Source organism: Fukomys damarensis, unplaced genomic scaffold (assembly GCF_012274545.1).
Source record: "Fukomys damarensis isolate Sample0158 unplaced genomic scaffold, DMR_v1.0_HiC HiC_scaffold_17, whole genome shotgun sequence".
Taxonomy (NCBI): Eukaryota; Metazoa; Chordata; class Mammalia; order Rodentia; family Bathyergidae; genus Fukomys; species Fukomys damarensis.
This window is the reverse complement of record NW_022900929.1, coordinates 81,981,915-81,998,626: the sequence shown is the minus strand read 5'-3', so window position 1 is coordinate 81,998,626 and position 16,712 is coordinate 81,981,915. Positions and strand designations below refer to the sequence as shown.

The 16,712-nt window shown below is 43.2% G+C and overlaps 1 protein-coding gene across 5 annotated transcripts in view; it reads left to right on the top strand.

Moving 5' to 3' along the window:
* The first annotated feature begins 20 nt into the window (after nt 1–20).
* Nucleotides 21–16,712, top strand: part of Nedd4 (NEDD4 E3 ubiquitin protein ligase) — a 94,309-nt gene continuing 77,617 nt past the window's right edge. For 3 of the 5 annotated variants that reach the window (XM_010609038.2, XM_010609036.2, XM_010609035.2), the window contains exons 1-4: nt 21–144; nt 7,015–7,088; nt 12,360–12,438; nt 12,537–12,575. In XM_010609038.2, the coding sequence (XP_010607340.1) occupies nt 100–144; nt 7,015–7,088; nt 12,360–12,438; nt 12,537–12,575 (237 nt within the window). In that variant the 5' untranslated portion in view covers nt 21–99. Of the gene's footprint in view, nt 145–1,981; nt 2,069–7,014; nt 7,089–9,092; nt 9,826–12,359; nt 12,439–12,536; nt 12,576–16,712 lie in introns of those variants that run through there. The other 2 variants (XM_010609039.2, XM_033765270.1) reach the window with 2 other exon arrangements.

The window sequence follows — 16,712 nt, the reverse complement described above, 5'->3', positions numbered from 1 at the left end:
TCCTCCTCCTCTTCCTCCTCCTCTTCCTCCTCGGCCTCTTCTTCCTCCTCCTCAGCTTCTTCCTCCCACCCCTCCCCACCCCGGCTCCGGACAGCGAACATGGAACCCGGCGCGGCGGCCGTACTGGGGCTCCCCGAGGACGAGGTGGGTCGGCGCGGGTTCCGTTCCCCGGAGGGCGGGCGGGGCCCTGGTCTGATGCGGGGACTCTGCTTTCCGGGGTCGGGGTCTCCTCAGCTGGACGCCTGGGAGTCAGTCAGGAGCCAAACGGGTCCCAGCTGCCGCCCCCTGGCGGGCGCCCTGAGCAGGCAAAGCCGTCCCGGCGTGGCCACTCCGCGAGCCCGGAGTCGCTGTCCCGAGGGCGGTGCCCAGGGCTCGGGGTCCCCGTAGCTTCTCTCCAGCCTCGCGGTCCACGGCGTCCAGGTGGCAGTTTCCCCGGGCTTCCACACGGGAGATGCTGTTGGGTTTGGCCCCATTGCCTGTCTGGTGCGGGGAGGCCTCCCGCCTGTGGTCCGGGGCTTGGCTCCTGCAGGGTCGCGGGTTGGGCGGCGCACACAGTAGGAGGCCTGGGTGCTGTGGGGTGCAGGAGGAGTGTGCACGTTTGCACCGTGAAGGATGAACGGTTGGGTGTGTTTATCCTGGTGTAAACATTGGCAGTGCGCACGTGTATGGAACGAGCACAGAGTACACCAGCAATGCATAGTTTTGTGTTTTTGTACATTGGTTTAAAATAAAGAATTTAATTTCTTAGTTATTTCTAGATAAAGAGGTGATGGCAGGTGATGGCAGCATGGGGTCCCTCAGACACAGCTGTGCAGAAGTTGTGGTTAAAGGTGCTTTCCTCACCGAGGCCTTTTTCTGTGAGAGAGACCAGAGCGGGATGCTTCAGCACTGCGCCCAGGGCGGCTTCCTCCTGTGAGCCACAGCTAGGGCCGCGCTGAAGTTCAGGCTTGCCCTCAGCCCCGCCTCCCCTTTCCAGCTGGCTTCCCGGGTTTCTCACCCACCTCCTGCAGAGCCATCGGATCACAAACCAAATACTGCCCTCAGCAGTCTGCCTTCTCTGTCTCCTGCGGGACCTGTGCTCTCAGTTAATCTCTTCCACCCCCCACCCCCGCCCCGCTGAACTAAAACAGACTGTGGCAGTTAGTCCAGTAGCAACAGGGCCACAGCTCCTCCGCTGAAACAAGGATTTCCTGTTCTCACTGCCGGTTTGCACTTCTGGGAAGCCGCATGGCATGGGGCCTATTCACAGGATGGGTCTGGCCGTGAATTCTGTGACTTCAAGTCTCCCTGTGTCTACTTTGTCCACATGAAGGGAGAGTGAGCTAGGAAGACAAGGATCATGACGGTGAAGCCTTTTCAGCGCACCTCTTCACCCTCTGTATCCGGCTTCCTGCCAGGTACCAAAGATACAGAGAAAAAAGACAGGCTTGGGTGTGAGGACTGCACTATCTGGTGTAAAAGACAAAAACCACTTGTTTTCGGGTGGGGTGCCATCTCGTGGCATCATTTGCCATTTATTTTCTGGTCTATAAAAAAGTAAAAGAGAGCTTGGAAAACCCTCCCACACACACCCCTTAAAAAAATTTCAAGTATTTCACTTATAAAACTCACAGACTTCTGTGGGAATAGGCAGCCTTCTGCTGTCGAATAAAAGTAAAGTAGCTTTTTACATAACCTTGAAAGGAGGTGATTCTTACAAAATTGAAACTAAACCACAGAGAAAAATGACAAGAAACAGGACAGAACAGAGAATTAAGCATAACCTTAGATCCCGCTGTGTGAACATCCGACAATGAAAGTGTACTGAAATGTATATCATAATTCCTCTCTCCCACTTTCTGTGAGTTTTAGCTTTGCCTCCACATTTGTCTTTAAATATGTGACACGGTATGCAGAATTTTGATGTTAAAGCATTAGGAAGGAAGTGTAAGCCAATTCATACCTAATTTGTTCGGTTGCTTGGGTTAACAGTAGAGGATGACTCAGATCCCTGGGGAGGAATGTGCCCAAGAACTGGAGCTCAGCCTTCTTCCTGTGGTCCTTCCAGGTGCGCAGAGGCTGGAAGGCAGTAAGTACTGTGTTTCCCACTGTGCCGTGATTGTTTTCTGTGTGAAATAGGCTCCCCAGCTCAGGCACCTGTTGGGGATTTTGGAGGTGGGAGTGGAGTTACTTGTTTCTTTGCCTTTTTCTGATAGCAAGCGTAGTCATGTAGACTTTGAATTTTTCTGCTAGTGCCTTGTTTAGGGGCACTGGAAGGAAGACTCAGGCTTGGTGGTGGTAGCCCCACTGAAAGACACAGTTCTGGTCAGGGTTCCAGATTCTCCATCTGTCTGGCTAGGACTGAGGCGGTGGCCTCCTAGATGGCAGCCTTTATGTCATTTTCCAGTTCCCCACTCATCCAGCCTAAAGCCTACTCCCAGCTCTCCTAACAATTTTGTGAGCACCTAATTCCTGCATTAACTTTTTTTCTTCTTAAAACATCCAGAGTGATTTCTGTTTCCTGAAGCTGAAGCCTGGCTAAAGCAAGACAAAGAAGAAAGGAAATAACAAGGAAAAGAGCTGAGTCCCTGCTGCCCATTTGGGAACACAGTTGCACACAGAGAGGAGTGGTGCCTGTGGGGACCACCGCTGCAGCCCGGCATAAGCACAGGGCAGATAAGCAGGCCGAATCGGACCCTTCTGGGCCCACCCTGGCATCAGCAGGACCCAGGAACAATGTTCTGTGCAAGAGGAGGCACAGTTTAAGCGCAATAGTCTGTCCCGACCTTTCATACATTGTTTTTGCCTCTGCTGCTTTCTTGCAACTTTTTAATCCAAGGGTTACTCTAAAGAATTTTATCGAGCAAGTGAACAAATATAGTTTATTTTTAATAATTTTTTTGAATTATTTCAAAGCCGCGGCCCTCAGAACTTCACATTCTCCATGCAGATTCCCCACGGGATGACATCTCACCATAATTGTGACATGTTTTTTGTTTTTTGCTATTTTCAGTAGTTTGTTACCGGGGATTGAACTCGGGTCCTTGCGCTTGCAAGGCAGGCCACCGAACCGCTGAGCTAAATCCCTGGCCCTTCAGTAGTTTTTTTTATTAATCCATTTGAGGATAATTTGCAGACACAGTGCCTCATCATCTCTAAATATTCTAACGTGTACTTTTCTAGAATGAGAACTTTTTTTTTTTTCAGTACTAGGATTTGAACTCAGGACCTTGTGCTTGCCAGGCAGGAAACAGTGACACTATCACTATCATGCACAGATGCCATTCAGACTTGATGGCTGCTCTAATAATTTCCCTTCTTCCTCTTTGGTCCAAGATCCCATCTAGGAACATAATGTTTCATTTACCTTCATAGTCTTTCCTAACCTGCGTGGTTCCCTGCCTGCTTGTCCTGGACAAGAATTTGAATGAGTACAGGCTGTGTGCCTCACAGGATTCCTCATCTCAGTCTGAGTCCTGCTTCCAGTGAGCAGATGATGGTCGGGCTTTCCTCGCAGCAGTCAGAGGCAGAGCTGTGCTCCTCTCAGTGTCGTATCAGGTTACACGATGTTGGCTCATGCTGTCACTGTCCATGATAACCTTTGGCACTTGGCCTTCTGGGGTCTGCCAGCTTTCTTGCACATAGTGTGAGCACTTTTCTATTTTTCATTGATTAATATTTTATAGGGACATATTCTGAGATTATGTCAATATCCAATTCCTTATCAAATCTTCATCCTTAGTTTTATCATTTATTTATGAATTCCATCTGAATCAAACACCACCACTTCTTATTTCCATTCTGATTAGTTGGCATCCAATATAAGAAGTTTCCCTTTCCATTTATTCATTTATATCAACATAGTCCTGTGAAATCTCACTTTAGTTGGTGGGCTATAGTCTATCACTGTTGTTAAATATTTTTAGCACAAATTGTCCCAGATGACAGGGGAGATCCTTTAAGGAGATTCCCAGGTCCTTATAAAACTAGTAAGAGTGTTGCTTCCTTTAACACATTACTTTGGTAGGAGATAACTCAGGCTCTTACTTTTTCCTGCCCAGATCTGTCTGAAGACAGTGATTAACTATTTCTATACAGCCTGTCTACGTGCTCCTAAAAACCAGGAATTCATTCTGATTTCTCCGTTCAACTCCAACACCTGAGTGTTCCTTTCCGGCCTTAGGTACAGTCTGTCACAGTGAAACACCTGGCTTTCATTATCCTTAATGTATTTCCTTGTTCAGCTCATTTACTTACATGTTCATTGTAACTTATTTCCAGCCATGCAGGTATGTCTGTCTCTTCCGCATCCTGCTCTCAGCTCCCTGGTACATGGGTGCCAGTGAGAGCACTGCACTTGCATTTCTAGCACCCTCCCACAGCGGGCAACCTACTGGCCTGTCCACATGGCTTCTCACACCTGTCCCAGTACCTGTGCTGTGGACATGGAGAACACGCAGCTCCCAGAAACACCCCTGCCCACAAGCCCTGCCTGTGGTGGGCCTGCCATCTGCTTCTGTGCACAGGAAAGGAGAAGATGCAGAGGGGACTGTAAGTTTTAACAGTCAACTATTAGGGATTCATACGTCACCCAGGAATAGAGGCTTGGAGCCAAAAGGAACGTCATGTATGATCACTTGGCTGGTATAGAAAATGGGACCTGCCTTTGTTGGAATTCTGGCCCTGTCCTTTATTTGGTGATCTTGCATAATTATTTAACATGTGCTGACACATGTTATAGGATATTTAAATGAGCTGATTCTTTCCATCTGCTCACAATTTGCAGTGTTAGAAATCGCCTGCAGCACTCAGAGGCATGTAAGGACCTTTGAATATATGTGCTATTTGATTTATTATGGCTCTGTGCTCTAGCACCAAACCTTGAAGTCAGATTGCTGACTTGAATTGCTAAACCCACCATTCTGCTGAATTCTGTGGCAGCCAATCTTACCAACGTCTTCCTCCTTAAAGCTTCTATTGATCCTGGCTCCCCTGCCAATCCTATCAAAGTTTGAAAAAGATAAATGAACGGAGAGGTCTGGAGATAAACACAAAGAGCAGGGCACTGCACCAGCAAAAAGGGTTTTAGTCAGACTTTTCTGAAGGTCTGAGGAAAATATATTCCTTTAGCCCATTATTATAACTCGTGGTGTGTAGATAGTGTTGGGACACCAAAGACAGCAATGAGAACAGTCGTGATGGGACATGAAGGTGCTTTAGTGAAAATGCCCTCCTCCTAGGAAAAGGAGTGGACCTGCTCCTGCACAGTTGCCTATAATTGAATACTTGCTGCATGCCAGGCACCAGGTTAGGCGCCTTCACAACAATCTTGGAAATAGGGAGTCTTATCCCCACTGTCAGACTAGAAATCTGAGATCCTAGTTTTCTTCTGGACCCTCTCAATAAATAACAGATCTGGGATTGAAACCCAGATCTCTTTAGCACTGAAAACTTGGTCTTTGCACTTTCCTGCTGCAAATTGATGGCCATATAAAATAATGTAGCAGAAGGACACTTTCTTGGGAAGATGAGTAATAGAACATGTGCCTTGTTGACTTGTAATCTTAAACTGCCATTTCCACATCTGTCTTTGGTTGCATTTAATCGGTGGGGTGGGCGGTCTCTGAGATAGTTGAATTCTGTATTTGTTTAACAAATATTTGTTGAACACTTACGGGCCAGGGATTTAGCTCAGTGGCTCTGCTGTCTGCCTTGCAAGGACAGGGACCCGAGTTGGATCCCCAGTACAAAAAAAAATAGGAAACTTCTTTATCCTGGGCTTGGTGGCAATCCCAGCACTCGGGAGGCTGAGACAGGAGGATCGCTATGAGTTCAAGACCAACCTGGGCTACATAGTGAGTTCCAAGTCAGTCTCAACTACATAGTGAGACCCTGTCTCAAAAAAACAAACAAACAAAAAAACTTACTGTGTGGTCAGTGCATGAGGTTATAGTGATGGACAACAGATTTTACCAAAGTTTAGCCTAAAGGGAGAGAGAGACAGTAAATAATCGTGTATCAATGATTTGTGAAACTTATGAGGGAAAAGAAGTGAGAGATATAAGCATATAACAGAGAAAGTTAATCTTGTCTGATGAGTCAACAGAGGGCATGGGAAAGGGTGAGGAAGTCATGTTCCAACGAGAGCTGAGGGTGGAAGAAGGCAGGCAGCTGGGGAGGAGGAAGGCTGAGAGCCATGCAGGTATGAAGAGCTGCATGCACCGGTGTGGACTGGAGAGCACAAAGGTGACAGCATGGTGGACACGGGCGTGGTGTCCAGGAGAGAGGAGAGGTCGGCCATGGCTGGCGGCCATGTGAATATTTGGAATTAGATCCCAAATAGAAGGGAATTAATGTGAATGGACACACACAGCATCGACATTGTTGTTACTGTTTTTATACTTGATGTTCATCTCTGGCTTTCTGGAATTACATTATTTCTGCTTGAAATCACATCCTTTAGAATTTCTTTTACTGAGTGCTGGTAATAAACTTTTTCTGTCTTTTGAAAATGACTATTTTTTGGCTTCTTTCTTTGGGGAGGTTGGGTGAGGAATGAAATTTGCCAACAGTGAAGTGTGTAACTTGGTGATTTTTGACAACACTTACAGCCAGCTGCCTGTTAAAATGTAGATCCTGTGTTACTCCAGAGCACTCCCTCCAGCCCTCTTCTGGTCCAGCATCCAGGGAGCTGTTCTGGAACTGCATATGAATGGAATTGTATGCTGTGTACTCTTCTATGTCCTGTTGTTTGTCTGTTTGTTATGTGTTTGACACTTGTGTGATTGTTTGCATGTGAAAACATTCCCATGTGATGGTCACACTGCTGCTTCAGAGATTGCACTTTGAGAACCACTGCCCTCCTCAATCTAGCAGTTCTGACTGGGTGTTGTTCTTCATCACAATTATTAGTGTAAGAACCTTCTGAGGAATTTTAACCTAAGTATAGCAAATGTATAGCAATCATATATCTTATAGCTTTAGTAAAGTTAAGCTACAAATATGTAACAGTAAAATATAAATTTTGTATTTTAGGAAAATTCACAAATTGTGAGGGTGAAAGTTATAGCTGGAATAGGCCTTGCCAAGAAAGATATCTTGGGATCTAGGTAAGTAAAGCAGTTGTGTTGAAATTTTTAAACCTTGCACTTATTAACTAATTGTTTCTAAGCCTTAATTGAAAAATCAAATATTACTGGTTAAATCTCTATACAAAGTAGAATAATAACACCTTGGTCACTTTCTCATTGATGGGACAAAACACCCGACACCTGTAGGCAGGAAGCAGAACACTCAAGGGAGGAAAGATGATACAAATGCCCTAGTGACCCATCTCCTCCTGCCAGGCCTCACCTCAGCATCACAGCCAGGTTAAACCCATCAGTGGACTAATCCAGCATCATATACCCATGACCCAGTCACCTCCTAAAAGTCCCACTTCGGAGTGTGAGGCTCTGGGGGGACATCTAGATACAAGCTGTAACAAATATTTCTAACCAGCAGTTTTCTAAGTCTCTTGATACATGAATTACTGCATTTGTGAAAATAGGCAAACACACAAATCAGGGTGGAAATTATAAGATGTATTATTTAGTTCTGCCTCCAGAAATTCATAAAATTTGAACAGGCTAATCATTTAGCAGATAACAGCTATAAATTGTGGATATAATACAGAAAGTGTTGCCAGAACACAATGGAGGTGACCCTGGTGGGCAAATTCTGGTGGGCTTCAGATTTGGAAGAAAGTCGTTGTGTTGGGTGAGTTTCCAATTTTGAGAATTAGTCTGAGGCTGGTGGAATCAGAACCCGTACAAGTGCGAGAATCCACAGCCTCTGTCTTGAGACAGCAGGACAGCTGGGAAGAAGCTGGGAGGGGTAGCAGGGCTTGGAGCTCAGCTCCATCAGAATACTGAACAAAGGCCACTTCCCCAGGACAGAGGGCTCAGAGCCCCTCCAGACCTGTAATAGATAAGAAAATCAAGACGCAGCAGAAGAAAATGGCAGAGTCCTGTGTCCTTACAGTGTCACATGTGTAACTTCTGGGATAGGATATGAAATTACCTGGTCTTTAAAGAACCAGGGAAATGGAGCACTTTTATCAGTAGAGAAATTAAAATATGGTCACAATAAATCAAAGGTAGGAAATTTCAGAAATGAAACAAACCATAAAAAATGAAAATTCCAGAACTCAATATTTGGGGGGAGGAAGGGTGGGGTACCAGGGATTGAATTCAGGACCTTGCACTTGCAAGACAGGCACAATGCCACTGAGCTAAATCCCTGGCCCTGAGAAATATTTTTGAAATAAAAATTCTTGGATGGATTTAATAGCAGAATGAAAATAAAGAAGAAAGTTTAACTGAATTTAAAGGTGGATCAATAGAAATTATCACCCAGTTAAAAGATAACAGAAAATGGAGGTAGAAAGAACAGGGCTGAGCTGTAATCTCAGCACACTGGGAAGTGGAGGCAGGAAGTTCTCAAATTAAAGGCCAATGACTTAGTGAGATCCTGTTTCCAAATAAAAAATGTTTTAAGGGCCAGAGATTTGACTCAGTGGTTCATCTGCCTGCCTTGCAAGTGCAGGGTTCCAACTTCAAGCCCCGGTACCAAAAAAAAAAAAAAAAAATTTTAAAAGGGCTGGGGTAGGGGTTGGGTTGGGAACATAGCTCAGTATTAGAGCACATGCTTAGTGTATGTGAGGCCAATAAGTTCAATCCCTAGCACCAAGGGAAAAAAAAAAAAAAAAAAGAAAAGAAGTTAAATAGAGCCTTGAATGTTTGTTAGATAAAATCAAAGTATCTAATACATATATGACTCCCAGAAGGAGAGGAGAGGTAAAGAATGAGGCAAAACTTTTTGTTAAAGAATTAATAACGTAGGGCCAGGGATTTAGCTCAGTGGTTCTGCCACCTGCCTTGCAAGCACAAGGTCCTGAGTTCAATCCCTGGCACCAAAAAGAAAAAAAAAATAATAATAGCCTAATTTTTCCCAAAGTTGATGAAATACTTAAATTTATGTTATCAAAAACATGAAACAGGATAAATACTAAGAATAAACAGATACATTAGTCATACTGTTGTAAGCCTGGTATAAAGAAAAACAGTATATTGGGCCAAGGATTTGGCTCAGTGATGTTGTGCCTGCCTAGCAAGTGCAAAGTCCTGAGTTCGATCCCCGTACAGGGTGGGGAGGAATAAATAGAATGGCTGTGACATCTCTGGTGTGAAGAACCACAATGTGTGCAGTGTGGCTACTTAGTGCAGAAGTGTAAGTGAAATAAAAATTGGAGTTTCATTAAAAAATTACTGGCTTATTGAAATATTTGTTTGTAAAGTCAAGGTGCATAGAATAACCAGAACAATTTTAAAAAAGAGCAAGATTGGAAGACTTACCCTTAATTTTAAGACTTGAACAGCTGTACTAATCAAGACAGACAGCATTTGCACCAATAGTGTGGAAAAAGGTATATATGAATACACACACATGCACACACATATATGTGGTCAGTGGCTTTTCGGGTAAAATGCTGTGACACTTAAGCTGGCTGGCCAACTTTACTGGTTTGAGAATGGCCCAGGCGATTAGTAACGCACACTTCTGGGTATGTCTTGGTGGGTCATGGAGGTGTGACCTTGGAATACCTCTGGTGCTGTTCCCTGCTCTGCTTCCAGCTACCATGAGGCGAGCAGCTGTTCTTCACCATGCGCTTTTACCGTGCCATTCTTTCTTTGGAGCCAGCTGACAACGGACTGAACCTTCTGGAGCTGTGGGCAAAAATATACCCTACCTTCTTGAAGTTGTGTATCTTCCAGCAATGAGAAGCTGACTGATGCAAATTCTAAGGTCATTGAAGAGGAAAACTAGTAGTCTTTTTTTTTTTTTTAACTAGTAGTCTTTTTAGTAGATGGTACTGGCATGGCTGATCTAGGTGGAATGAAGCAAGTCTTTTCCTATATCATATATCACAGAGAAAGTAAGATCCAAAACTATAAAACTTCTAGAAGAACCCATAGAAGAAAACCTTTACTCTCCTGGGTTGTACAAAATTTCTTAAATACTACCGTAAGGGCATGAACTATAAAAAATTTGTAAATGTTAAAATGAACTGCATCATAATTTAAAACTTATTTTCATTGAAAGACACAGTTAACAGTAAACCCCAGATTAGAGGATATATTTTCAAATGTATATCTGGAAACAACATGAATGGCCATAAACAGATGGTAGATAAAGTTTGTCTGCATAAAATGGGATTCTATTCATCCTTAAAAGAGGAGACTCTGCTACATGGGACAACATGCATGAACCTTGCATCATACAAGAAGACAGTCACAGAGAGACAAATACTGTATAATTTATGTCAAGTATCTAAATCAAATTCATTGAGTCAAAGAATGGTCTAGGGGAAAAGTAGAAATGGAGGTTATATTCATGCAGTGATGTAAAGTTTTAGTCAAGCAAGATGAATAAACTCTAGAGATCTGTTGCACCTGTAGTTGACTATACTGTGTTTTACACTTAAAAATCTAGAGGATAGCACTCATGTTACATGGTTTTCTCAATAAAGATAAATATATATCTCACAAAGGCCTTTAATCCATAATATGTAAAGAACTCTCAGGAGTCAACAGTAGTGTTTTTAAAAAGCCAGTTGGACACAGAAGAGGTCTTAACGTCTGTGGGCTCTCCAACTGAAAATGTCTAGCTGGGAGGTTGGATAATGACAGATATTTCCATTGTATATTCATGTTTGGTGGTGTGTGGTTAGTTGTAAAAACATGGATGGGACTGGAGAGGGAGATTGGAGAACAGGGGCAGGGCAGTTCTGAGGGAGTCAGTGAGTGCCCAGGCGCTGGAAGAAGAGGCGTCTGAGGAGTTAGAATGGAGGGAGGGGCGGGAGGAGTCGTGTTATGAAAGCTAAGTAGAGGAGTATTTCAAAGAAAATGGCCAGTAGTGTCAAACATAGAGAACCAAGAAAGCAGATGCCTGCAACATGTTGGTTGCTGTAGCAAGATTGGTGACTATTCAAGAGCATTTTCAGAGGAATGGGTCTGAGGGACAAGCCAGACCGCTGGGTTTGGAAATGAGGAAAGGAAAGTGAGCTGTGGGTAAGAGCACGGCCCCAGCTCTTCCACCTCCGCTGTGTGACCCGCACAATGAGGGGAAAGGACACAGCCTATTGAGATGCAGAGAGCTGACGGGGTGACCTGTTTCCTGTAAGGCCTGGGTTGGAGTAGTTGCTATGCAGCTTTCCTGTTACAGAGTATATTCTCTTGTAAATTTGAGAAGGGAAGAAGGGTATTGTCCTGCTTTGCTAGAGGAGCAAGGCAGGAGTCAAGGGAGAAGGGGTTTCGAAACAGTTCAAGACCTAGGAAAGCTGAAGGGCTGCTGAGGCCAAGCCCCAGAGGTGAGCATTCTGTGCTGGACAAGGGGGCCTGGCCACAGACCAGAGGAGAACCTGAGCACTGCAGGAGCACAAAGGACGGGTGTTCTGATCCACACTGGGATTTAGGGGCATCCAATGGCTCTGATTTTTGTTGGTTAAAGTAGAAAGTAAAGGTAGTAGGAGAAATGAGGGCTGGCACTTGGTGGGTTGGCTTAGAGAGGATGGTAGGGACTGATGGGTATTTGAAATGCCCAGGAGAAATGGGCATCAGTGTACCATGGGCAAGAAAAGCATCCAAACCTGTATATCTCAGGATCTTTCTTCTTCATGTCTTCTTTTAGATGGAGTTATGTTGCACAAAATTATTTTTAACTGTAAGTCACTTGCTTTTATAAAAAGAGTTTATGGCCTGCAGGGTGGCACCTGCCTATAATCCTAGCACTCTAGGAGGCCGAGGCAGGAGGATCACAAATTTGAGCCCAACCCAGACAACTTAGTGACTTAACAAGAACCTATCTCAAAATAAAAATAAAAGGGCCTGGGGTGGTAGCTCAATGTGAAAGCCCTGTGTTCAATCCCCAATACCTAAAAAAAAGGGAGTGGGAAGAGGCGGGAGGAAGGGAGGGGAAGCAGGGAAGAGTTGTTTATGCACAGGAGAAAACCTGGAGCAACCTGAGGTTTTAAAAGATAAGTCTTAGAAGAGAAGGGACATCATAAAAATAAATGCAAAATTTCAAAAATCTAAAAAGCTTATGTCTTTAAACTTATGATTATAAGGTTTTTCTTCTAGTTCTTTGTTTTGCTAACATGATATTTAAGCTTTTTCACAAAGTGTAAAACTATAATCGCTTATTCTGCTTATGTAGTTGATGTTTTAAATATAGGAAATAATTGTAGAAATTGTTAATGAGGAAAATCGTATGACTCTAATAGTTTCGGTAATCTAAGGTTTGGCCAAGCTACATTTAAACTTTTTTTTAAATTTTAACAGTGATCCTTATGTGAGAGTGACCCTATATGACCCAATGAATGGCGTTTTTACAAGTGTGCAAACAAAAACCATTAAAAAGGTTAGATTTATCACTATTCAAAACAATTTTAATGAACTTTGTTGTATTTTGATATGACAAAACATTTTAAAATTAATTATATTGTGTTTACCTTTTAGTCTTTGAATCCAAAATGGAATGAAGAAATACTCTTCAGAGTAAGTTTGTATTTTATTTTATTAAAACAAAAAAATAAAATTTTTTTCATCATCGGTTATAATTGTAAGTTCTCTTTTATAATATTTAATGTATCTTAGAATTTGCGTAGAGCTTAACAGTTCTTTAAAGAGTTAAAGTCAGATGTTCCATTACCACGCTGTCCGTGTCTTATGGGAACCGATAATGGAAGGTAAATGAAAGGCAGAAGATGAGTTGAAAACTGGAATTACCACATTATAATGAACAAATTGACTTAGAGCAGTGATGGTGAACCTTAGAGCTTTCAGTGACACAGAGAGCTGCCCGGCAGGCGTGCCATAGGTTCACCACCACTGATTTACACGGTCGTGATAGTCATGTTTCAGTCTAGCAGATTTTGTTCTCTTTTCAGAAGCTGAGATATATATCAAATAGGCCCAGGCAGGAGCTGTGGGACCTCACAGTGTGTGACACATCTCACTCAGTTGCACAACATGGAAGCAGCATTTTAAGTCGGTCTGGGAACTGTAGATTCTTGAGAAAGTGGTATTGAGTCAGCTGGATAGTTGTGTGGAGAAAAATGAATCTAACTTCAATTTTACTTGTTAACAGAATAAACTCTCATCTGGTTGCTGCTTTGGCAGTTAGAAAGAAAGTCCTTCTAAGTGGTTGAGATTTTTTAAAATTTAGAATTATTATGTTACTGATTTAATTGCATTTTACTCAGAAATATATGTATTTTCAATGTGTTCCAGTTTTCTTTGTGCATCCTACCTTTTTTCTTTTCCACTGTCATTGGCTTGCCCATGTCAAATAGTCAAAATAGTGATGGATTAATTTGTCATGTCCTCAGTTCTAATGGGAATGGATCTAACATGTCTCCATGGATAGCTTTTTGTTATTTGTCATGTTACAGATATTCAGCTATTGCTATTTTTTTCAAGAGATTGAAAACAAACCACATGATCAATTTTAGTCACGATATGACAGTAGGGTATTGGGTTTAACCTGATGCTGTAACCAACTAGAAAGCTGGGTGGGGAGCAGGGAGGGAAATGGAGGGAGGTTAATGAGAAGGTCCCAGCTATCAGCTATAAGAGGAAACTGTTCTGGGAAATCTAACGTATAGATGGAGACTATAGCTATAATTCTGTATTGATTGCTTAAAATTTGTTAAGAGTAGTTTTTAAGTGTTCACACAGATGCACACAAAATGGTTCACTGTGTGGTAGTGGGTGTGTTAATTTTAATATGATAATTATTTCACAAATTATACCACAGTATCATGTATACTTCATGGGGTATTGTTGATCCATTAAGTCAAATCATATATAATTGATAATTGATAATTATACCTCAAAAATCTGGAAAAGAGGAAGAAACCTAGAGATAATGAAATACCTAGGTTAAAGTAAAAAAGATACAAAAAAGACATCCCATGCAAAAAGCAATAAAAAGAAACTGTAGTATCTATATTAAGTCAAAGTAGGTTTCACAATATGGAGGATTACAAAGGAGAAAGAGAGACTTTACAAAATTATAAGAAGAATCAATCCCTGAAGTAAAATTACAATTTAACTGTCCACACATGGAGAGATTCCTCACCTAGGAGTGTCTGCTTTTCTGAGGGGAGTCAGAAGGCATGATCCCAAAAGATGGAAATCCACTCAACAACTCGTCATCCCAGGGCCCCTGTGGAGGTGTGGGCCAGCCTGTGACATGGCCTCTTTGTGGGTCACATCCTGGCCCTTGTCCAGAGGAAGAGCTTCACAGAGCCCTGGAATGACCTGCAGAGGACAAAGTTGAAGGATCAGGCTGAGCCAGCTCTCTGCAAACATAGGGTACCATTTTTGGGGTATCGTTGATCCATTAAATTAAAGACTTCTATATGAAGCTCAGTTCCCAAGGATACATGGGACTAGGAGCAAAAAGTAGAAGTGACCCACTTTATTATTATCGCTAATATCCCAATGGAGAACCTTGTGCTTCCTGTCCCTGCAGTTCTGGCTTCTGTGGGGTTAGAGGTTTCAGGTCTGCAAAGTGAACTCTCCCAACAACACAGCAAGGGTTCCAGGGAACCACAGCTTTGTTGAAGAACCAGCAGGCATCAGGCTGTGACTTCGCTGAGCTTGCTTGTGTGGTACGCTAAGGGGACATATTGCAAGAACCCTACTTGTATCCTTTAGGCCTCTGGTGATGTCACTAATCTGATATCCCATTGGGCTGCAGCATTTTTGCTTGTTTTTTAAACATATAATTGTTTTTATAACATATAATTCACCCACTTAAAGTGTAGGATTCAACATTTTTCATGAAGTCAAAGATTTGTGCACCATCACCAAAATAAATTTTAAGCATTTCATCATCCCATAAAGAAACCCCACACAAACTAGATATGACTCCACGCACCCCACCACCCCCCGGTAATTATCCTCCTCTCCAAGGAACTACACTCTGTCTCTTTAGATTTATGTTGTGGACATTTCATATAAATGGGATCATACGATATATAATCCATTGTGTGTGGCTTCATTTGCTTAGCATGTTTTTAGGACTCAGTCATATTGTAGCATATATCAATACTCCATTTCTTTCTTGCCAAATAGCATTCTGTGATGGGAGTTGAAACTTTTTATCTGCAAATAAATCTAGGGGCTTCCAGTTTTTTAGTATTATGATAATGGTGCTGTGAACATTTGTGTTTGAGTTTTTGAGGGGACTTGCTCTAATTTTCTTTAGCTTTTTCCATAGGCGTGGAACTTGTGAATCATGTGGTGACTCCTACTTTTGGCCCTTTGCAGAACTGCCAGGCTGCTTCAGAACACCTGTGCCATTGCACATCCCACTGGCAATGTAGGGGTTCTGTTTCCCTACATCCTCGCTGACTCTCACGATCAGCGCTCTTCTGCTAGGTGTAGGATGACACCTGATTGTGGTTTCAATTTGCATTTCCCTGACGGCCAAGGACGTGGAGCATCTTTTCTTGTGCTTGTTGGCTTGTATATATCTTCTCTGAGAAAAAGTCTATTCATATCTCATCCCATTTTATAGTTCAGTAATTTGTCTTTTATTACCTGGTTGCCATAGTTCTTTATATATTCTAGATGCGAGTCCCCCACCAGGTACGTGGTTTGCATTCTGTGAATTGTCTTTTTACCATCCTGATAATGTCCTATGAAGCACAAAAGTTTTCAGTCTTGTTCAGTTGATCTGTTTTTCTTTTGTTGCTTGTGCTCTGTGTCCTGCTTGGTCATCCTGTTTTTTGAGTTGCTGTCTTACCCGGGGGGACCATCTCAGAGTCCTCCACTGGCCCTCTCATCATAGCAGCTCTTATCCAGTGGAGTGTGGTGGGAAGATCCAATTGCGAGGTACATCACTTCTGCATAGATCCTTGAGTACCTGTGCTGGCACTGTTAGAACTCCAGAGCCAACAGACTCACTAGAGTGAGACTTTACCCAGGACCCCATTTATTCTCTGGGTCCATAAGTCTGCTCTAATAGGGGAGCCGTAATGAAGCTTTGGGTCTCTGCGTATCAATGCAGATCCTGTTTCCAACATTCCTAATAAGTTTGAGGATTAATTTTCCCCTATACTCATTCCCCAAATAAATGGTATAAATTCCCTTGGAAAGGGGCGAGGCATTGTCATCACACTTCCTGCCAGATTCCTTCCTCTGAGGGACTAGCTCATTCTTCAGCCAATGGGCTTTGGTCAGGGAACTTAAGGGGAGATTGTGATTTTTTTCACTTGGGGAAACTGTCCTTAGCCTTCTGCTTCCCATTCTTATCTTCCAGTGACTTCCAGTGACCCTCCCTGGTCACCTGCCTGTCTTCCCTAGGGAATACTGTGCTGTTGTCCTGCAGCCAGGTCTTTTCACTGCCCCCTGTCCTGGACCTCATGATAGTTCCTGGGGAGTAGGAGGTGGGGATCGCCCTGATTCATGGCTGTGGAGGAATATGGACCACCTTTCCTGCCAGCAGTTCCAGCGCACAGAAGAGAGCCATCACAGCACCTTGTGGTGACATTGCTAACCTCTCGCCAGCACGCATGAGGTGGCTGTGGTGAATGGCATGTCACCTGGGCCCTCTTGTGGTATCCTTCTTCACCTGCTATGGCAGCTCAAGCATTTCCATTTGTACAGTGGAGCCTATCACCC